The 23,199-nt window shown below is 43.3% G+C and overlaps 1 protein-coding gene across 1 annotated transcript in view; it reads right to left on the bottom strand.

The window, feature by feature from the left end:
* Znf112 (zinc finger protein 112) overlaps positions 1-20,819 on the bottom strand; it is a 51,689-nt gene extending 30,870 nt beyond the window's left edge. The window contains 4 exon segments of the mRNA XM_012517628.2: positions 1,146-3,645; positions 8,474-8,569; positions 10,592-10,718; positions 20,775-20,819. Coding sequence (XP_012373082.2) covers positions 1,146-3,645; positions 8,474-8,569; positions 10,592-10,718; positions 20,775-20,807 — 2,756 coding nt within the window. The 5' untranslated portion in view covers positions 20,808-20,819.
* Positions 20,820-23,199: the final 2,380 nt, after the last annotated feature.

Raw genomic sequence — 23,199 nt, 5'->3', positions numbered from 1 at the left:
ATAATTAAAAAATGTCTCAAAAAAATTTTAATTCAAGATTCTTCCCTTTATGTGAATGGGAAAACTGTGGAGGTGGAAATGTAGTCCTTCAAGTTTGTTATAAATCCCGCCTAAGAAGGTTTGGACTGGACAAAGCCTACACTTACAAATCAGTCAGATAAATGCAGTTTAAAGGAAATACAGACAGTAAATCACTAAGCATTGTAACTTTGACATTTATTTAAAACTATTTGTCATTAGTAACACTTCTGACATTTTCCAAATGTTATAGTAAAACTCTGCCTTAATACAGAAGGCAGAAGTAAAAACATAATTATGTAAAATGCAGCATTCCATTTTTTGCCATTATTCAGAAACTTTATCAGTTTGTATTGTCATTTAAAGTGCATACATGTACACACACACACACACACACACACACACACACACACACACAGGTAAACTTAACTTGACTCTGTAGTACATAGGAGACCACATATTAAGAAATTCAGCTCGTGCCTCCTTAGGATGGGACAAATGATGGCAATGAATTCCATCAAGGGTACAACAAATTCATGTTATTTCAGGCTGCAATGTTGGATGCTCTACATTTCAAATATTTACTTGAGGTAATATTGAGAGCATTTGCAAAATTCCTCCTCCAAATCCATTCAATGAGTTTTTGAAATTAGCTGAATAAAATTTTCAAATATACTTTTACATACTTTAGTCATTTAGAAAGAAGTACTGAGTACCTCTTGTGATTTGCAAATTTCATGGTTTTGTGGACTTAACAGTGGGCAAAACCCTTTTGATCATCAAGCTTATATTCCACTTGATATAAGAGTTAGGCGAGTTCATCATTATAATTTTGTTGAATTCTTGACCACATTCATATTTAGAAGCCCTAGTTCTCATGTAGAAACTTAGTAAAGTTTTGACAAAATGTATCATGGAACTCCTCTCACAAACGTCTCTGTTGTATGGCCTCCTAACCATCAGACACTGAAGTTGAAAACATTATTTTCATTGAAAAAAAATTTTTTTCTACTAAAAGAACCCTAGTGTGCTCACTTTAGCACATATGCCAAAAGCACTCTAGCTAGTGACCAGAAATTTTCAGTTCCCTCTTGAAGACTTCAAAACAAACCAGGACATCATTTTACAAGACTTCATTTCCATGTAGACTCTCTGAGGAAGAATAAACCTTACTATACTCTTCATTTTTATAGAATTTATCACCATTGTGGACTCTTTGGTGAATTAGAAGGCCTGAGCTCCAACGGAAACCCTTCCCACACGCATCGCATTTATATGGTTTCTCCCCTGTGTGGACTCTCTGATGGGCTTGAAGATTAGATCTCTGACTGAAGCCCTTCCCACACACCTCACATTTGTACGGTTTCTCCCCAGTGTGGACTCTGTGATGGGCCTGAAGACTTGAGTACCCACTGAAACCCTTACCACATTGTTCACATTTATAGGGTCTCCCTTCTGCATGAATCCTCTGATGTGCTTGAAGGCGTGAACTCTCACTAAAGCCCTTTGTACACATCTCACATTTGTATGGTTTTCCTCCTGTGTGCACCCTCTGATGTGCTTCAAGCCGCGAACTCTGACTAAAGCCCTTCCCGCACAGCTCACATTTGTATGGTTTCACTCTAGTGTGGACTCTCTGATGCCCTTGCAGATATGCTCTCTGACTGAAGCCCTTCCCACATACCTCACATATGTATGGTCTCTCTCCAGAGTGGACACTCTGATGACTTTGCAGGTATGATCTCTGACTGAAGCTCTTACCACACTCATTACACTGGTATGGCTTCTCACCTGTGTGGACTCTCTGATGGGCCAGAAGAGTTGAGGCTTTACTGAAGCCTTTACCACATTCTCCACATTTGTAAGGTTTTTCTCCTGTGTGAACCCGTTGGTGAATTTGAAGATTAAAGCTCCAACTGAAGCCCTTCCCACATTCCTCACATTTGAATGGTTTTTCTCCAGTGTGAACTCTCTGATGGCCTTGGAGGTGTGAACTCCGACTGAAACCTTTACCACACTCCTTACATTTATATGGTTTCTCTCCAGTGTGTACTCGCTGATGGCCTTGAAGGTAGGAATTCCGACTGAAGCCCTTCCCACATTCCTCACATTTGTATGGTTTTTCCCCAGAGTGGACTCTCTGATGGGCTTGAAGGTATGAACTCCGACTGAATCCCTTATCACACTCCTCACATTTATAAGGCTTTTCTCCTGTGTGGACTCTCTGATGAACATTAAGAACCGATCTATGACTAAAGCTTTTGCCACACACGTTGCATTTGTATGGCTTCTGTCCAGCATGGGCTTTCTGATGATTTTTAAGTTTCAAACTCCAGTCAAAGCCATTTCCATACTCCTTATAAGGTTTTTCTCTAATATGAATCTTCTGATGGTCTTGAATATATGAATTTTGAATAAAGCTGCTACTGTATACATAATGTTTATATGGCTGTTCCCTGGGGTGAGCTATCTGAAAGCCCTGAAAATGTGAGGCCAGGCTGAAGTCATTACCACACTCCTCCGGATTACAGGGATTCTCTTCCCTGTGAATTCTACACTGACCATTAAGGTTTGAACTACAAATTAAACTCTTTCCATACTCCACAGTGGTGTACAGTTTCTCTTCAGTGTGGAAATTCTGATGTTGATGACTCCAGAGACATGAATTCTGATTAAAAATGCCCCCATTCTCCTCATATTCACAGGATTCCTCCCTAGTATGTAACCTAAAATTATTACTGAGGTCTAAACTACAACTGAAGGCTTTCTCACAAACTTCGCACCCTGGGGATACTTCTCCTGTGTGGGCGAGTTCGGAAGAGCTCAGAGAAGAGTGCCGACTGATGTTCCTGCCATGTTCACCACACACACACGATTTCTCCTCTGTACACGCTCTCTGATGGGACAGTAGCCGTAAACTCCCAATATCATCTTCATCTCTCTGGAAACTTCGATGACTGTGAAGAACTGACGTGGAATTACAGCCCCTCCCACGCGGTCTGTATACACAGGGTGCTCCTGCTGGGTGCAGCTGCTGCTGAGCATCAGAGCTGTAGCCATGTCGGAAGTCTGCTCTGTACTCAGTACATGGGCAGGGCTTCTGCTCTGCCTGGATCAAGTTCTGAGTAAGAAACGATCCGTCCATGATATCTTCTGCACAGTCACTGCGACTGCAATTTTTTACATTTCTGTGTACTCCTGGATTACCACTGTGATGTGAAATCCAACAGATACTCTCACACTTACAGAAATTATTTTTCATGGAAATTTGTTGACACTTACACTGAGGATTATGGGCCTCAGCCAGATTTATTTTCCTCCAAGAGTGCTGGGCTCTCAAGCATGAAAATTCACAATTTTTTACATAACTGGAATCATCCACTACAGGAGTCACTATATAATTCCCATCTTCGGAAATCTGGATTGGCATGCCTGCCCACATCTCGCAGGGAGGATCGCCTTGCTTTTGCAACTGAAAATTCCTTCCCTGAAAGTTTATCATGGAATCTCGACACCTGACTAACCCACTCACAGCTTGCTTCCAGGTCTGACAGGAGGAAGGCTCTTTTGGGGCAAGGTAGCTTAATCTCACTTCTTGAATCTGTTCCTTCTGTTGAATGTTGCTTCCTATAAAGGATAAAGAGAATTAAGACAGGTGCACAGGGCCCGGGGAGATAGCTCAGTAGAATAAGTGCTTGCCTGGCAAGCGCAGGGTCCTGAGTTCAATCCCCAGTACCACAAAAAAAAAAAAAAAAAAAAAAAAGGCAGATGCAAAAGTAAATGCTTTACTCAAGAGATTTCAAAATTTTATGCTTAGGTTGTAACATGAAATCAAATGACTAAAAGAGAATTCATGTACTAGTTTTAAGAATCCTTAGAAAAAATGCCTCTTTTGGCTATGTAGTGATATAAGTAGGATGGACAAAATTCGGGCTATCCATATGCATCAAAACCGTAAGACAGCCACTAGATGACAAATATGGCGACTGATCCCATTCTAAAGACCTAGAAAAAGCGTAAGCACATTATCACAGGCGGCCTAAAGACTCAAGAGAGAAAACCAAAGGGAATATTCTCGACTTGGAAAGAATAACAGTGGCTAGAAGCAGACAAATACCTTTTGCCCTGATAACTTTTTCTCTTTTCTTTAGCACATGAGCATGATCATGTTTTTGTCTGTAAGCCAATTATGTGTAAAATGCCATGCTGAAGCAGGGGAACACAGACCTTTAACCTACACTTGAGGCATCAGGATTCCTGGTCTCTAAGGAGCTATTTATCTTGACAATAATCTCTTCTAAATCGCCATAAACCACTATCATTTTTAATTCCTTTGAAAAGATATTTGACCACTAACAAGAAGCCTGGTGCGGATCAGAATATGAAACACTGTTACAGGATTCAATTCAAAAGACCAGGTGGGCGCGGCGGCGCGCCCCTGTGATCCCAGCGCTGGGTCAACTGAAAACAGGAGGATCACTATGAGTCTGAGCTGCGTAGTGACACCCTGTACCAAATAAATAAATAAATAAATAAATAAATAAATGATTTAATTATAGAAAATTGTGTATTTTTCCTTGAACAGTTTTATCTATAAGACCCATCCTATCCCCAAACTTCAGAAAAAGCAGAGAAAAAAGTCCCCCAGTGACAGCTCTTAGGTCAGTGACAGCACTGGGACAGGGCACCAACTGTGGGACAGCAGTGGTCCAAAAGTACTCATTTGGGTATTTTTAAAACATACTTTACTGATGCCTCTCCCTGCTCCCAAGCAAAGCTTTTAGTTACAGCATTAATATTTTACCACCTAACAATAAACCAAAAGGATGCATTATAGGGAGGCTTGTTAGATAAATAGCCTACAGAACAAGAAGTCTGGGCTTCCAGCTAGTTAGTTGAGGCTTATAGTTTTTAGTGTCATCAAAAATGCCCAACAAATATCCACAAACACACAATTTAATGTCAAGTCTTTTGGGACTGGCATGAAGGAAGCTTCTCACAAAGCAGCTGTTGCAGCCAGCCTTGCTGGTGCAGGTCTGTAAACCCAGCATTCTGGGAGGCTGAGGCAGGCGGAAGAGCTCAAGCTTAAGCCCAGTCCTGGCAATTTAGTGACTTAGCAAGACCCTATCTTTTCTTTTTTTTTTTTTTTTGACCTTGTCTCAAAATAAAAAAATTTAATCAGGACTAGGAGTGCAGGAAGGCACTGGGTTCAATTCCCAGCACTACAAAAGAAAACAAAGAAGTGGCCTGTTTTTTGTTTTTTGTTTCCTGGTACCAGGGATTGAACTCAGGACACTGAGCTTGTCAGGTAAACACTTATTCCATTCAGCTAGCTCCCTGGCCCAAATAAAAAACAAAGCAATTGTTTCAATAAAAATTAGTATATAGGGGGCTGGTGAGATGGCTCAGTGGTCTAAAGCGCCTACTTAGAACAAGCTTAGCAAAACACAGGGACCGCGGTTCAATCCCCCAGCACCACATGCCAGCCAGCCCCGCCCCCTGGTGGGCTGAGCTGGCCACACACACACACACACACACACACACACATAAATAAAAATTAAAAAAAAAATTAGTATATAATATATGATACAATAATCTCTCCAGTATATAAAAGAGATTAAAGTTCTTCTCGAACCAGTGGATTCTACAATATTAGAGGGATAAAGGAAGAAAAACAGGGTCATTCCCTTCATCTCTGGAAAGATGAGGAATTGAAGACTCTCATGCTCTACCGACTGAGCTAGCCCGGCACCCTAAGATGTGGAATTTAAGATGAGAAATTCCTAGGGGCTAACTCTCAGAAAAGTGGGTAGACACAGATGTCAAATCATCTGTCTTATATAAATTTTTTAAAAAGTTAAAAAACTACTTTCCAAAAGAGAATACAAAAGTTAGTGGCCTATCAAGTAGGCTGTACTTTGGGAAAGACATCAGAGGATACTGTTGGGTAGAGACAGCTGGAACGTTCGGTCTGTGCAGCTTGAGAACACGAATGGTGGGGAACCACTAGCAAGGCTCAAAATCAACTTGGCATGTTGTGACCCCGAATATTAAAAGACAGAAGTGAGAGGAACAGGTGAGGCATCTCACTGAATGAAACACTTGTATCTGCTAAGTAGCTGGGGGTGGGCTACAGGACCCCGTCAGGGCCAAAAGGACTAAAGAATCACTGGTCTGAGGAGTTAAGGAAGGTCCAAGGTCATTAAACAATTACAAGGTTCAAATAGGAAGTTCAGATATGTAAGTTGAGAAAACTCAAAGTAGGCCTGTACCTCTGAGGCTGATGATTTAAAACAGGGAGTGGTTTTCTACTTGAGGAATATTCCTTCTCTCCCTCAATGCAGCACAAGAGCGCAACCTCCTCACCTCTCAGGTGGCGACGTTCACCAGCAGGAAATCACAACTAGACTGTGATGAGAACAAAGGTCTGACAATTGTCCAAAGTCTGGATTAGGTTGTTGATGTAACAGCTAACCATAGGGCATAAAAATGGAGAAAGAATGTTCCTTATTTTTGAATAGCAGATGGAGAGAATGAAAGTGCCAATCTTTATCATTCTTGTTTCTCTCCCGCTGAACAGTCCTTGCCTGGCCTGGGAAGAGGTAATGTAGGGAGGAAAGATGTGGATGCTGACTTAGGAAGGGATGGGTGGGCTGCAGCCTGGGAAATTTGCTGTCCTAGAAGGGATCCCCTCCACAAGAGTGCCTGTAAGAATCTGCATTTTATCTTTTTTTTTTTTCTGTACTTAGGACAGGGTCTATAGGGTCTCACTACATAGATCAGACTCATAGTGGTTCTCCTGTTTTCAGCCTCCCAAGTGCTGGGATTACAGGAGTGTGCCACTACACCCAGTCTCAATCACCATCTCAGCACACTCCGCAGGCAAGGCCAGCACGGCATGCCAGGGATTGAACCCCAGCCGCTGCGTTCTGTGTAAGGTTTGGGTTTATTCTCTGAATTTTTGATAGGGCATTTGAATTGAGAGGTTTTATTGTTGTATGGCTTATATTATTTAAGAAATGAAATAAACTAATGCTTCCCGAGTAGGAAATAGCAAAAGGACACACGTTCTAGTTACAGATTGTAATATTATGTAGCCACAAACCACACTCACAAAAATTACAACTTTAGACTGGGAAGGATTTCCCCCCAAAGCATGAGAAGGAGAAAAAATAATGTATTAAAAATAAAAGTGTATCTGGTCATAATTTGTCACTAACTTCAGGTAGAGATGGTAGCAGTGTATGTAAAAAAATTAAATGCGACGTTGTATTGGTGCTGCTGGAATCCGAAAAGGAGACGGCATACTATAGTCTAAGCCTATTTTTTTATACAGCCCTTGACCTAACATTAGGTTTTCTATTTTCTGTTTATCTTCTTGAAATGGGGTCTCACTATGTTGCCCAGGCTGGTCCTGGAGTCCTGGGCTCACAGAATCCTCCTGCTTCCACTTCCTAAGTATCTGGGACTATAGGTGTGTGCTGCTGCACCTGGTGAGTTTTTACATTTTTAAGTGTAACAAAAACAAAGGGCATGCGACAAAAAACGTATGTGGCTGGCAAAGCCTAAAGTTATTTACTGTCTGGATCTTCAGAGAAAAAAATTTGTGGGAAAAGGTACCATACCATTTATGACAAAAGAAAACTAACTGAGGCAGAAATGAAAATCACAGAAGTGGATTCATTCATTCTGAAATTCTTTTTCCTACCCAGGAGCAACCTTAGCTAAATAGCTGTCACAACAACATCTGACATTACAGTCCAAAAGACTCAAGAAACACCACCAAATTATTTGGACACAAGGAAATGTTCAACTTGAAAATTCTCCTTCAAGACTGAAGCTATGTCAAGAGGCTGCTGAGGACAGATGCAAGAACAGGAAGACAAGAAGCTGGGCCTACGAACTCTAGGGTCTCACCTGCACAAGAAAGGTAGAAAGTGTTGTGACTGACTGCTTTTTGATGTTTACTTTAGCTACGTGGCTATTCCTGCCTTTTAGCTGTAGTGGCCACCCACGTATGCATATGCAAGGATGCTGAACACTCAGGAGAGGCACTCGTCAGACGACAGCCAATGTTCTGTAGTGTCCCTCAGTGACAGTTTGTTCTGGACCTCTCATCTGTCTGAAGTGGGCTGAAGATGGCAAAGCCCAGGCATCTATTATGGGATTCATCCAGTCGAGGCAGACAGAAAAGCTAGTCACGAACCTGACGCACAGCGGAGCTCACGGGTCTGACAGGCAGCCTGCCGCAGTGCAGCTGGGACAGACAGAGCAGGCAGAAAGAGCAGCAGCAGGTAACTAGGGAAGGCTGGGGGTCAGGGGCAGACGCGGCAGGGCCTAACAGGCTCTTCGCTATCTGTGACGTGGCAGCGCTGGGGAGGAAAGCGAAAGCCACACGCCCTGCCCTAGGCCTTTAAGGGGCTCGCACTGTGCTGTTCCTGCCGCACAGTCTCACCTGGATATTCATATCTTTGGGTTTCTGTCTCCACCATGAAAACCTTTTCTTCTCTCTCCAAATGGGCTATCAGGTCTGGTTTGAAGGGCTGATGTGCTGTTAAAAAAAAAAAAAGGAAGGAAAGAGAGCAAGATAACGAAGTCTGATGATACTCACTTTGTCAAAACTAGCTAATAAGGAACACACAGCCAAACGTGGCATCCTGTGACATCCCCTCCACCTGTTACCTGCCGCCCAGTATAAGAAACCAGCCTCCTGACTCTGGTTAATCTTTCCTTACCATGTTTCTAAAGATAAGCAGATCCACATTTACTCATTTGCTGTTCTTGCTTACCCGAATTGTAGTGTACTATTAGTGCCTTTTCACTGGTGGCTGTCTTTGAGGAGAATTCCCCAAAATGGATCACTGAGGACCAACAGGCACACAGCTTGTTGACAGCGCCTGGCCCCTTCCTGCGGGTTGTCTCATTCTGTATTTTCAATGTGAGAATGCTTTATAGTGTGCCAACAGAGTAGTGTTAAGTTTTGAATTTTTGTCAATCTCATGAGTAAAAAATGATATAGCAATCTAATTGTAGTATTTCTATTTTGAATTAAACTGAACATTTATTCACTTACCTAAAAATTACATGGATAGCTGCGTATTCATGTACAAATAAATATATATGTATTGTGTGTGTGTGCGCGCGCGCGCACACACACACACACACACACACACTCTTCTGACTTTTATCCCAGGAATATAAGAACCCAAGATATCACAGTGGCAATGCCCACAGCATCCAGATCCTTTTGTTAAATACCATTTCCTGACAATAGACATGGTTGAGTCCAGGGTTGAGGTAAGTAAAAGGTGAGCCTAGACCACTGTGCTGAGGATTTCTCAGAGCACGTTCCACAGGTAGAAGCCACTTCAGAAGAGCCAAAAGGAAACAACTTTGACATGAAATAATTAGCTCCCCAAAAAGAGGCTAAGTGGAAGCGTCAGGTCTGGTCCAGGCCTGCCCCACGGGCTTCCTCCCTTGCGGAGCTTGATCTGTCTCCTTTCCCCGCACTACCCCACACCTATGAAGGCAATGCCATGCAGTAAGTTCTGAGTCCCTCTAGTGTCTTGTCAGGCCTGAGAGTGGTCTTGGGGCCCTCCAAATTTGCAGTTGGTATCAGAAGGGTGGTTTTAAAGACTCCCAAACTCTGCATATACACTGAAGTATTTAGAAACAAAGGGACACAGGGCCATGTATGTAAATTACCCTCAAAGATTCAGAAAAAAAAATCATAAAAATATATGTCTTTACTTATACATATATGGAGAGAAAAAGCAAAAATGATCCTATGAGTGAATCCAGATAAAGCCATGTAGGTATTCCAGCTCATTTATTTTTATAAGTTTTCTGAAAATTCGAAATTGTTTATAAATATACCATTTTGTTTTTTCTTTTTTTAAAAAAAAATTATTTATTTGTGTGTGTGTGTGGCCAGCTCAGCCCACCAGGGGGCGGGGCTGGCTGGCATGTGGTGCTGGGGGATTGAACCGCAGTCCCTGTGCTTTGCTAAGCTTGTTCTAAGTAGGTGCTTTAGACCACTGAGCCATCTCACCAGCCCGTTCTGTTTTTTCTTGTGGTACTGGGGATTGAACTCAGGACTCTGTGCTTGCCAGGAAATCACTTATTCTACTGAGCTATCTCCCCGGCCCTACAAATATATGGTTTTTTGTTTTTATTTTTGGTACCGGGGATCGAACTCAGGACCTTGCTCTTGCCAGTCAAGGGCTTATGTTGCTCAGCTATCTCTCCGGCCCCTAAATATACTATTAAAGAAAAAACAATAATGCTTTCCACAAATCAAATTAATAGTTACTGGTGCCCTAATAAAACAAAACTAGAACTAAGCTAACCCATGACAAACCGATGGAGCAGGACCCTAATTTGTCCATTTATAGCTCAAAAGGGAGACTCTGGCCTGGAAAGAACAATCGGAAACCTCCCATCTGCGCTGCATGGGGGTCCAGGCCCTTCGGGCACCCCTCTTAGAGGACTTCAAGAAGCCCAGGGCCTCCAACAGCTGAGCCTATAGAGACACCCAGGGGGCACCACGGGTCACACAGCGAGCTGTCCTCACCCACGGAGAGCAGGTTCCTAAAGTTCTCCAGCATCACGTCTCGGTACAGCTTCCTCTGGGCCGAGTCCAGCAGCCCCAGCTCCTCCTCGCTGAAGACCACAGCCACGTCCCTGAAGGTCACCATCTCCTACCACATCAAACACATACAGACTGTTTATGGAACGGGGTGAGGGCTGAGAAAGCGTAAAGCGGGGAAAGTTACTTTGGATTCTCGGAGGCTCAGATCAAATTTAAGTAGATGTCTCTGGTTTGCCCTTCATACTGCTGGTTCCAGCCAACAAAGGAGGGGCTGAGGAGATGGCTCAGAATAACAGATTCCCTGGCAAGCACAAGGGCCTGAGTTCTAATCCCCAGTTTTGGAAAAAAAAAAAAAAAAAAAAAAGACAAAGGGAGAAGTCCTTGCATTTTCTGCCTTTTGTTGGCATTCCTAAACGCACACCCTGGAGCTCCACTGATCCTGGGCTGTGGGTATTTTACATGCTATTAGACATGTGCCTGTTGGTCTGTTTCCCCCCTTTTACGTGAATACAGTGCTTACTTAACCTGCCAATGTATTCTTCTGCCTTTGTGCCACATCTGGAGGCTGACAGCCTGTGTTCACATCCAGATGTTCTGCCCTACGCTAGCAGGTTTGTGATCATGGACAAGTTTCTCCTTCTCTCATTTATAGGCTGATCCGTGTACCACAGAGTCCCAGGGATAAAATGAGGAGCATTTAGGAACAGCCCCTGTCACACAGGAACTGCCCAAAAAGGTCAGCTAGCAGTTGTCACCTCATGAGCATTATTTTCATCCCATTTTAGGGCTAGTCATTCAAGGAACTCATGATCTACACTATAATGAACTGATTTAATTAATACATACTTGTTTAGTTTTAGATTACATAGTATAAAAACTAGTGCAGAAAATACCCTTTTACATAGTTCTCAGTCCCTGGAAATCTGCTGGCTATCTCTTCAAAATAAATACCAGAAAGGAGAAAGGACCATGGTGAAGAACGGTGACTTTTGACATTTTGAAACCATTAAGGCAGCTGTGAAAACCTTCCCCCATGTGTTCAAACTAAGTCTTCCTCCAATAAAATATTAATTCTAGGGCCGGGGATATGGCTCAGTGGAATAAGCGCTTCCCCGGCAAGTGCAAGGACCTGAGTTCAATCCCTGGTTCCAAAAAAAAAAAAATATTAATTCTATACTGTTCCAACACTAGATAATACTGTAAACAAATGGACATAAACCTTTAATAATCTCAGAAGTAAATTTGGAAAGTAACAACTAACTTTTTTTTTTAATTCTCAAAGTTGAGTAGTTATAAATATGACTCTTTATGTTTGCTGTTTATTTCTTATTTTATAATAATATTCATTTGGGGGCCGGGGAGATGATGGCTCAGTAGAATAAGCGCTTGCCTGGTGAGCACAAGAGCCCGAGTTCAATCCCTGGTTCCAAAATAAATAAATAAATAAATAAATAAATAAATAATACTGATACTTAAAAAATAATATTCATTTAGGTGCACAAAAGTCTTTATTTCCAGGTACGATGGAAATATTAGTCCAAATTGCATGCCAAGCTCCCGCTGAATGAATCCAGGTCTGGTTTGCGCTGCAATTTTGTGTCATTACCGCTAGGGGCCTACTGACTCTGCTGACCAGAAGGGGAAGGCTCTGAGCTGGCTGGACCCTTGTCTTTGAGAACCAGAATCTCTGATCTTCATGGGAACAGTGCAAATGCCCTCAAGCTCCGACTCAGTTGCTTGGAACTATGACTATAAGGACAGATTAAAAAGTCTCTTTCTGGGGCCAGGAAGATGGCTCAGTAGAATAAGCACTTCCCTGGCAAGCGCAAGGGCCTGAGTTCAATCCCCGGTTCCACCAAAAAAAAAAAAAAAAAAAAAAAAAAAAGTCTCTTTCAGGACCTGGAAGCTAGTTCAGTGGCATAAGCACCTGCCTAGCAAGTGACAGGTCCTGAGTTCAATCCACAGTACGAAAAAAAAAAAAAAAAAAAAAAAAAAAAGTCCTACCAGTCCTACAGTATGACTTAAAAAATACTAAATCAATCACCTTTGTGAGATAATAAATTAATTCATGAATAACAAAGCACACATCCACAACACACAGAGAAAAAGCTTCAGGTACTGGGATGAAATTATCTAACTCTTCTTGTATGAGATTTTTTTTTTTTTCAAATTTGGCTTCAGTATGATTTTGTTAGACAAAACTGTACTTTAGGTATTCTTTTTACAAAGTTCCAAAGGCATCACTTGGGGGTGGAATTTTTTTTTTTTTTAAAGTCTTTAGAATATTAGAGACAAGAAAATTGAATTCTCTCAAAATAGCTTTTTACGTAAAGATTATATGTAGGAAAACTGCTGATGCAGTGCATAACTGTAAGGATCCTCAGGAATTTGAAAGCTTGTGAGTGGGAAATAATCTAAAGAAAAAGGTAATGGTGGGAATAATAACAGTATACTGAAATAATATTAGATAATAAAAACGTTATTATTTGAAGCAAAAACCTCTCCAATTTAAAATAATACTTATTATTGCAAGTACATTTATGAAGGTATATTTTAAAATAACTATGAAAAAACCCAAGAGAGTTAGCACAATAATGCATGAGAATTTAAAATTTCTATTCTCTTTCATACTATTATTTGTAAAATAAAAATGCCAAAAGCTAAGAAGAAGCCAGGCGTGGAAGGCACATGTGTTACTCTCAGCCATGAGAGGCTGAGGCAGGAGGATCACTCTGCACTCAAGGCCAGCCATGTGCAGCACAGCTAAGTTCGAGGCCAGCCTGAGACACATAGCACAACACTGTCTCAAAAAGCAAAAAAAAAAAAAAAATGAAGAAAAAGAAAGTTAAAGGACAAAACAAAAGCCAAGAGTAATTGACAGTAAATAGTGTCAAAAGAATGTTGCAATGTTGCCATTCTTAATTTTGGCTAGGAGTGTGTGTGTGTGTGTGTGTGTGTGTGTCCTCTGAAAAATGAGCCATAAATGGCAGAAATGAAAATCAACTCACCTGGAATTTGGTCATTTTCTCCTCCTTTTTCTAGGGACAGGCAGAGACCTGAGAAGGCAGGACAGGGTAACAGGAAAGAAGCCATGAATGAAAGGCAAGTGTACCCTGAGCACTTGGGGACAAGGGGCCTGCACAGCTGTACCCAGCGTGGCTCCCAGCTGTCCACTATTGACCCCAGGAAACCTGGAAAAGGTGCAGCAGTGAAGCGCAGGGGTTAAAGGTGGATGCCAGCCATAAAGACCTGCGTTCAGAACCCGGTGCTGCCACCTGCTGCACCTGCACCTTGGGATCAGTATAGAGCTAATATCGCAGGACTGCTGTTAGGATGACGGATAGTGCCCACATGACAGGGCTGCTGTCAGGGCTGCACGTGAGAAGGACGGAAAGCTGTCATAAAACACCAGGGCTCTATTTCCCTGCAGCTGCAGAGAAGCAGACCCTATTCCACATCACAAAACTGCCCTTGAAAATATATTTTGTAAGACTTCTGCTGGATGCAGTAATTTTTGCTCTGTCCAAGGAAAATCATCCTTTACTCCAAAGGTTGGTTAATGTTCTTCCTGAAGCAGAGGAAGGTTCATACCCACAACAGATACACCCCATATCAATACAACAAAATAAGATGAAATCTTGCGGGGGGGTTGCAGTGCTAGGAATAGAACCCAGGGCCTGGAGTACGCTAGGGCCAAGTACTCTACCGCTGCTACTACTGTATGTTTCTTTTTCTTTTTTTTTTAATGCATTTTGTGCAGGGTCTCACTATGCAGCTCAGACTCGTAATGATCCTCCTGTTTTAAGCCTCCCTAGTGCTGGGATTACAGGCCTGTGCCACCATGCCCAGGCTCATTTGCTGGCTCAGTGTGTCCTGGGAGTGGGGCCTGCATGGCAAGAGGGACCCGGGATCAAACTCTGGTTCCCCACGCTTGCCTAAGCAGGCCCTTAGTCCGCTGAGCTATCTCGCTGGTCCTTGACTACTGTGTATTTCTGATGTTAAAAGATGAGATCTGCCTCACCTTGACCAGATCACACAGGTGAGAAGAACCCTGTCTGACCCACAGGGTTAGGTGTGCTCGCCTGTGCAGAGCTGCTCAGTGCTGACCCTGGGAGGGATCTGAAGACCGGAAGTTTAATTTTGTGTTTTTCCTCAGGGTTTGTTACATTACAAATATTTTGGGTTGACTTCAAGGCCACTGGTGGAAAAGAATGAACTAAGAAAGAAGAAAAAAAAAGTGAATTATGAACAGGATCCAGCAGAGCCTCTGAGCACCTTGGACAGAGGTCTGCGGCCAAGAAACTCCTCTCTCTCTACCGTCCCACCCACACAGGCACGGCTGGACAATCCACAGAATGTGCACCAACATTTTGGCTTTGCAACAGTAGAGAAAGAATGGTGTTTTCTTTCACATATCACATTTTCTAACTATCTCCTAAAAAGGATGTAGTTCCTGGATAAATGCCAGAGTAGAGCACATGAGGGAGATGGGCGGAGGGGCTCGATGGGATTCCGAGACCTCCTGACCTGACCGAGATCTGAACTCAGACGGGCACTCTCCGGAGTGCTAGAGCAGAATGAATCTTTTTTTCTTTTTTTTCCCCTTCAGTCCCTGCAGCAAAAGAGGAAGGTGCACGGTGGAGAGAAGCCAAAAGCCAAAGCATGAGCTTTAGAGGAAGTGCCTCATTTAATACTCACAATGCCCCAGGAGGTGGCACAATAGCAAAACTGAGACATCAAGATTTTAAGTTGTTTGCTCATAATTATCCATTTAGCCAGCAAAATAGGCAGGATAATTAGCCCAGACTCTGCTCTCAATTTCTAGGATCAAGGCTCTCAGTCTGTTAGGTCACTGGCAAGACCTGGGAGTTTTCAAAAACATTATCAATGCCCAGAGTCTAGTGGTAGATACATAAACCAGGACCTATCCAAGCATTTTTATGAAATCCCTACAGGTGACCAGAGTTTGCAGAGACAGCTGCAAACCACAGACCACGGGATGAACACAGGCAATTTGCAAGCTGCGTCCAAACAATTAACAGCTTTTAAGGAAACTGTCAGGGGACCCACAGCCAGGAACAGGGCAAAGCCCAGGAGCCAGGCCTCCTGATTCCCAGCTCCCCATCAATACTGTAAGACGCTCCTGGAGCTGTCGCTAGGAGGAAAGGGCAGCAGCGTGTGCTGTGGATGCCTCTGCAGACTCACGCGCACCGTGAAGAAGGCTCCTACTTAAGACCTGCCTCACCAGCTTTTACAAGCAGGGGTTCACTAACTACTGAGGGGCTCAAAATTAAAAGACAGCCTGGGAGTGACTAGCCCCACCCAACAGAGAAGAATAAAGCTCCCTAAGCAGAGCTGCTGACTGCTGCTGAGAGAGACAAAGAGATAACAGACAGCTAGAGCTTGCCAAAGGAGATAACAAACAACTGTCCTACACAGCCACACCTACAAGACATGGCTGTCACCAAGATTCCCAACTGCCCAGACCCAGACTAAAAATTTCCCACTCCTCCTCCCTGCCATAGCCCTCCCCTATGCAAACAGCCCTATAAAGGCTTCCCCAGCTGGTTCCTCAGAGACAGTGCTCTAACTGCCCTTGGCCCACCTGCTCCCAGGCAGGAATAAGCATCCCTATTGCTTCAATTTCACCTGACTTGGTAGCCTGGAGGGAGTGGCTAAAGCTAGAAACTGGTCATATGTGTGGGAACAAGACAAGGCCAAACTGGCTAGAGCAGTCAGGATACGTCCAGTCTTGAGAAAAATATCTTGACTCGGACAATTCCAATTTTTAGTCACTAGGTAACCTTGTGTACATGATACTAACTTTGTGAAGAGTGTAAATAAATGCCCCTACAGTGCTTGTGCAGTTCTTCTCCTCCCACCGAGAGACAGAAGACCTCCACCTGACCTCAGTTTTTGTCTCTGTCTATACGTTCCTCATCCTGTCATCGTTTCTCCCTGGGACCCAACAGTGGCCCCATTATGCCTTTGTTCACAGTGCAACATACCTAGCAACTACAAGGGACCTTGGGTTCCTTCCCCAGTACTGCAAACCACAAAATAATTAAAAACAAAGGGGCAATTCTTGTTTCATATGCATCTAAACAGTGGTCAATCTACGTAATAGTCTTGGTTCTTTACCTGTTGGATACAATTGATGTCTGATTATGGTCCTTCTTGGCTAAAACATGTATGTGGCTGCCTAATGCGTATCTGATTAAAGCAGCTGAGCTCTGAGATTGTGACAGGGACCACACGGGATGCTCCCATTTCTCTGTACTGCAGCTAAGTACAATACAAGCACAGGACCCAGGACTGGGGTAACTCAGTTGTGTTAAAATGAGGCTAACTGAACAGCATTTGAAGTACTACTTGTACTGCTTTACCCCATGTTGTAGTTTTTTGCTGTCAGTATATATTCATCAGAGAAAAAGGTTTTGTCATACTTCTAAGGCACAATGGTGAGGACATCAGTTATTCAATTAGAGGCCAAAGCTTTTGCTTCTTGTAAAATGACAACATAGCCACACTAAAAGAATACAATGTATGTCAACAACGTCAGCATTCCTCCCAAATAACTCAGAATAAAGCAATACTTGGGCAAATCTGAAAATTTCAAATGAAACGTTTCAACATAGAAGAATTTTTTCACAAAACCCAACAATGACAATGAAGCTGCAAACAAGGCAAGATCTGGATATTCGGATATTCAGCATCTACTTCTCGTCTAAGCCAGGAAAATAATTTACCAGCAATGAGTTGACTGGATCATGTTTGATTGTAGCAGGCAAAGGGATGCATCCAGAAAAAAATAATGTTGCTTATCATTGTGCGGCTTTGGGCAAGAATGGTTGCTCTAAGAGTTGATGACAACAGAAACAGCACTATAGTTCATTAAAATATAAAAGATTTTGCTAAATTGTGTTTGGCCCTTGACGACGACAGCTGTTGCTCAGTTGTTACTTATTCAAGGACTCAATGCCAAGTTTCAGGTGACTAAAGAATGAGGCTCTAGGAATAGTCTGTGAGAACCACAGTAAAATATTTCCAAAGGAGTTGAAAAGTAATACTCGCTCAAACAGCATAATCACACTTAATCTGTTAACCTGTGCTAAAATTGATAATGCTAAAATACTCTGGGGCAGAAAATGGCCAAGTGGACAGATTGGTAGGGCTTGTTAGGAACCAGGCTTGGAGCCTGTGGCTGTTCACCACGCTATTCATCAGCAGCAACTTGCTGACAATATTTTTTTTCAAACATATTCAGTACAGTGTCTACAGGGTCTCACTACACAGATTGGACTCATAGCAATCCTCTTGTTTTCAGCCTCCCAAGTGCTGGGATTACAAGCGTGCGCCATCACACCCAGGCTCAAGGGCCATCTCAACGTGCCCTGGGACCAAGGCTGGCATGGCACATCAGGGATCAAACTCAGTCCCTGCATCTGCCTAAGCAGGCACTTTAATCTGCTGAGCTATCTGGCCAGCCCATGCTGAGAGTATTTTAATCACGTGCAACTGACCCACTACAGTCTGTCAACAGCGAGCTGCACTCACTCTCACAGACTTAACCATCATCGGTTTTGTGAATTTTGTCAGTAGTAGAAGAATCCTCACTTGCCTACCATGCAAGAGTTCAACAGCCCAAAAAACAATAGTTTATTGTGACTCCTTTCCCCTCAAGGCTAAGACTGAAATGCTTTTGAATAAGAAGTACCCTTGATCATTACTACTGAATATTGGATTGGTGTGAGAATTAGCTTTAATTAGATTTTATAATGCTTCTTAATGAATTCAACCTAAACATAGGAGGCAAAATAGCACTGGTTTGTGAAGATTACACTGCAGTAGAATCATTCATATATATGGATGGGAGGAAGCGGAGGAGAAGGGAAGGTTAGGGCTATTCTTATAAATTTCCATAGTGAGAGCTGGGGAGATGGCTCAGTGGAATAAGTGCTTCCTTGGCAAGCACAAGGGTCTGAGTTCAATCCCTGGTTCCACCAAAATAAATAAATAAATAAATAAATAAATATAAATAAATAAATAAATAAAATAAAATAAATTTCCATAGTGATAAAACACAAGGGAAAAATAAAACCTATTCTGTAAAACTTAGGTAAAAATCCACAGCTAAGTCTACTGAATAGGACCATGAAAATACTAATATTGTTATCACTGGTACCCTTTGTGTTCATGAGTAATAACATTTCTTCTTTACATTTTATATATTTTCTTAATCTCTACAATAGGTAATCATTTCTATAATCAAAATGTGAACCACACATATTTCCAACATAATTAAATTGCAGATGACTAAAAATAATCTTATCAAAAAGTCAAATCTCATTAACACCGTTTTTGTGACTCTACAAAAATCCAAACAGACCTTTTCAATCTGATACAAAACACTTTCACAAGACAGGTGACCTGAACCACCAGCAGTACATGCATCACTGTCCCATGTATGATTTTACTTCTTCTCCTTCTTCTTCTTCTTCTTCTTCTTCTTCTTCTTCTTCTTCTTCTTCTTCTTCTTCTTCTTCTTCTTTTTTGGATTTTAGGGAACAGTCTGCAAGGTGTTCAGGGTCTCACTAATAGATCGGACTCGTAGTAATCTGCCTGTTTACAGTCTCCCAAGAGCTGGGATTACTGGTGTGCACAGTCTCAATTGCTGTCTTATCGCGCCCCTGGGGGTGGGGAGAGCAAGGTAGGCCCCCACACCTGCTTTCAGGCTCTTTAATCCGCTGAGCTATTTGGCTGGCCACCTCTTAAAAACTATATTGGTCAAAGCCACCAGGTGGTAGAGTCACACATGTACCAGGGGAGGTGCAAGATGGCAGAAGTGTTAAGAACTATGGGGCCAGGGAGATGGCTCAGTGGAATAAGCACTTCCCTGGCAAGCGCAAGGGCCTGAGTTCAATCCCCAGTTCCACCAAAAAAAAAGAAAAAAAAAAAAAAAAAGAAGAAGAAGAAGTGTTAAGAACTAAACCAACATAGAACTAGTCATAGTGGCCCATACCTACAACCCCACTGCTAAGGAGCCTAGGACCTGGGGGAAGAAAAGATGCTAAATTCTACTCAGGTAAGACTACTGCCTGAAGCCAAAGGGTCATTCTCACCTCTAAATCTAGGCTGTAAAAGGAAAAGAGGTGAGAAATCAGATCATCCATCCGAACATCCCCATCAATTACAATGGAAATCCCAGTAACAGCTAGGAGTGACCCTCTCTATTGAAAGAATAAAGTCATGGCCCGGCAAGATAGCTCAGTGGGCTAAGTGACTGCTTAGGCAAGCACAGGTACTGGGGTTTGATCACCAGCACCACATGCCCCACCAATCCCGGGCACACTGAGCTGGCCACGGAGACCAGGCAGGTGGCGCACGCCTATAATCCCAGTGCTGGGGAGGCTGAAAACAGGAAGATCATTAGGAGTCCGACCTGCATATTGGGACCCTGTACCAAACACATTTTTTAAAAAAAGTATAAAGTCATTCGAATAAGGGATTCCGGTACAGCCCCACTTCCTTCAGGGATTAGAGAGAGGCCAGGGATGCTGCAACTGACTCTCTGACCCCATTCTATGTACACTGAGGCTTCCAAGGAACTGAGTGCTTCTCAAAAAATTACAGAGTGCTAGTAACAAGTAACCTGTTGCATCTTCTACCAAGCGCTTGATTCTGTTTTCAAAATCAGTCGTAGGAGCCCTGCAGGCGTAGTGCTGCAAGCCTGTACATCTTTGCACTCGGGGAGGATGAGGCAGGAGAATCATGTTTGAGCCCGGCCTGAGAAACGGAGCGACTTCAAGAGAACCTGTCTCAGAAAGAGGGTACGGTTGGGGATGTAGCTTAGTGCAAAGGGTCTGGGTTCAACCCCTTGTACAGCAAACACTTAGGCGAGTACTAAGAGCATTTTAAAGAAGAGCAAAAGTTGAACAGTATCCCAAGAGCCCCGTCGGTACTACGCAGGTCCCGGCCCAAGCAGGGATGCGCCGCCAGCCGCCGCACACAGTGCAAGTCCATTCAAAGGGACCGCAAACACCGCATCTCCCCGCACGCGAATTCTCTTCCCCCGGGTCGCCTGCCTGGTTGCCACTGGCCCCGAGCAAAAGGAGGAAAGATCCGCGCAGACGCCGGGAGCAAATGCGCCTACAGGACAGCTCACCTTTCTGGAGCAGCGCAGGCCGCAGCCTCGCATACCTGACCGGGACGGAAGTGGCCTCGCTGCGGAGACGGCAGGGACTACGCTTCCCAGATTCCCGGCCGGAGCGGGGAGGTGGCCTCGGCCCCCTGCTGCGGAAATTACCCGGCTCTCCAGGGCGCCCAAACTACACTTCCCAGAATTCTCTGCGCCCCGTCACCTCCCCGAACGGAAGTGACGCCTGTCGGAGGTCCCGCTTGTGTTTCACAGGCGGCTCCGCAAGGAAGAGGGGTTCCCATCTCTGCTTTCATGCAGCCAAAATGTTACAAACAGAAAATGCTAACGTACTGAATGCTGGACTACACATCCCGAATCTTCTGTCGGGACAGCCCTTCTAGCGAGGCTGGAGAGTGCTTGGATAACCACTATAGTCTTGAATGACCAAACTGAATTAATCCTCCACTACTAGTCGACCTTGTCCTCATCCTAATTGATTTATTTCCTAGAAAATTATCTTTCAAATGTGCCAAATACGCAAATAAACTCAACCAAAGCAAACTACGTATTCCAAGAAAATGCTCTATAAAAGAGAAGTAGGGAGAAAGGAGAAGCAGATTATAAAATGGCAAATGATGCGTGAGCGAATAATGCAGATACTAAAAGGAAACTGGCCTGCACTGGGCACTAAGTTCAAGAAATTCCAGATCTCAACCTTACTTTGATTGCATTGCCTTTTTTATTCTCTTTGGGCCTGCGTGCATGGAGACCTCTTTTTTTTTTTTTAAGACATTTATTCAGTGTCATGATCAGACTTACATTTAGCAATCAACAGCATGGGTGCAAAAAAAGGTCTACATTAAAACCCTTTGTTGGAATGCTTTACACTTTCCACAGAATAGAAACTAAAATAACCTGTTATACAATTAGTAACAAATACAGTCCTCGAGTTTTTGCCCATATGCATGAGTGTTGTCTAAAACATGTCTTTGTAGTAGCTAGGCCCTGCCACCACTGTGCTTGGCTGAGTTCACAAATCTGTTGTAACCTGTAGCTTGCCTGTCACTTCTCTGGCTCTCCTCTCCTGCTAAGCTTTGTTTCCTGGAAGTGTTTAAAACCTTCTGCCACAGCCATAGCTACTGCTGCTGCTGGAGCCACCAGAGCCACCTTGATTTTGTGGTTTGGTAAAATATTGGCCTCCACCACCAAGGGAGCTTCTGCCTCCAAAATTTCCTCCCTTCATGGGTCCAAAATTTGAAGACTGACTGTTGTAATTGTCAAATTCATGACAGCTTCCACCACCTCCATGATTGCTTCCATCATTACCAAATCCATTGTAGCCATCTCCACTGCCACCACATCCACCCCCACCACGGCTGCCACCAAAGCCACCTCGACCACTGAAGTTTCCTCCGCAACCGAAACTGTCATTGCCACCAAAACCTCCTCCACGACCACCACCAAAGTTTCCAGAACCACTTCGACCTCTTTGGCTAGATGAAGCACTAGCCATGTCCTGCTTGGACAGGGCTTTCCTCACTTCACAGTTGTGGCCGTTCACAGTGTGGTATTTTTGAATGACAATCTTATCCACAGAATCATAGTCATCAAAGATTACAAAAACAAATCCTCTCTTTTTTCCACTGCCTCAGTCGATCATAATTTCAATCACTTCGATTTTTCCATATTGCTCAAAATAATCTCGTAGGTGATGTTCTTCAGTATCTTCTTTATTTTTTTATTTTTTTAATATTTATTTATTTTTATTTATTACATTTATTTATTGTGTGTGTGTGTGGCCAGCTCAGCCCACCAGGGGGCGGGTCTGGCTGGCATGTGGTGCTGGGGATCGAACCGCGGTCCCTGTGGTTTGCCAAGCTTGTTTCAAGTAGGTGCTTTAGACCACTGAGCCATCTCTCCAGCCCTTCAGTATCTTCTTTAATGCCACCAACAAAGATCTTCCTCACCATTAAGTGGGCACCTGGTCTTTAAGAATCTTCTCTTGAGACAGCTCTCTTTGGTTCCACAACTCTTCCGTCCACTTTGTGTGGCCTTGCATTCATGGCTGCATCCACCTCCTCCACAGTGGCATAAGTGACAAACCCAAAGCCCCTGGAACGCTTGGTGTTCAGGTCTCTCATTACCACGCAGTCTGTGAGTGTTCCCCTTGCTCAAAATGGCTCCTCAGACTCTCATCAGTTGTTTCAAAGCTCAGCCCTCCAATGAAGAGCTTCTGTAGCTGTTTGGGCTCCTTGGCAGACTGACTTAGACATGAGGGCAGTCGGAAGAGAGACTGATGATGCTTCCTCCACGATGTCCACCAGGAGAAAAGAATTGAGAACTCTTAACTGTGCAGCTACTATCTACAAATACAGCATTACTTCATTTTTTAAATTGTTTATTTATTTATTTGGTATAGGATCTTGCTACACACAGCTCAGACTCTTAGTGA

Source organism: Octodon degus, unplaced genomic scaffold, assembly GCF_000260255.1.
Source record: "Octodon degus isolate 3935 unplaced genomic scaffold, OctDeg1.0 scaffold00197, whole genome shotgun sequence".
Classification (NCBI taxonomy): domain Eukaryota; kingdom Metazoa; phylum Chordata; class Mammalia; order Rodentia; family Octodontidae; genus Octodon; species Octodon degus.
Note: the sequence above shows the minus strand (reverse complement) of the source record. Positions and strands in the feature narration are given on the sequence as shown.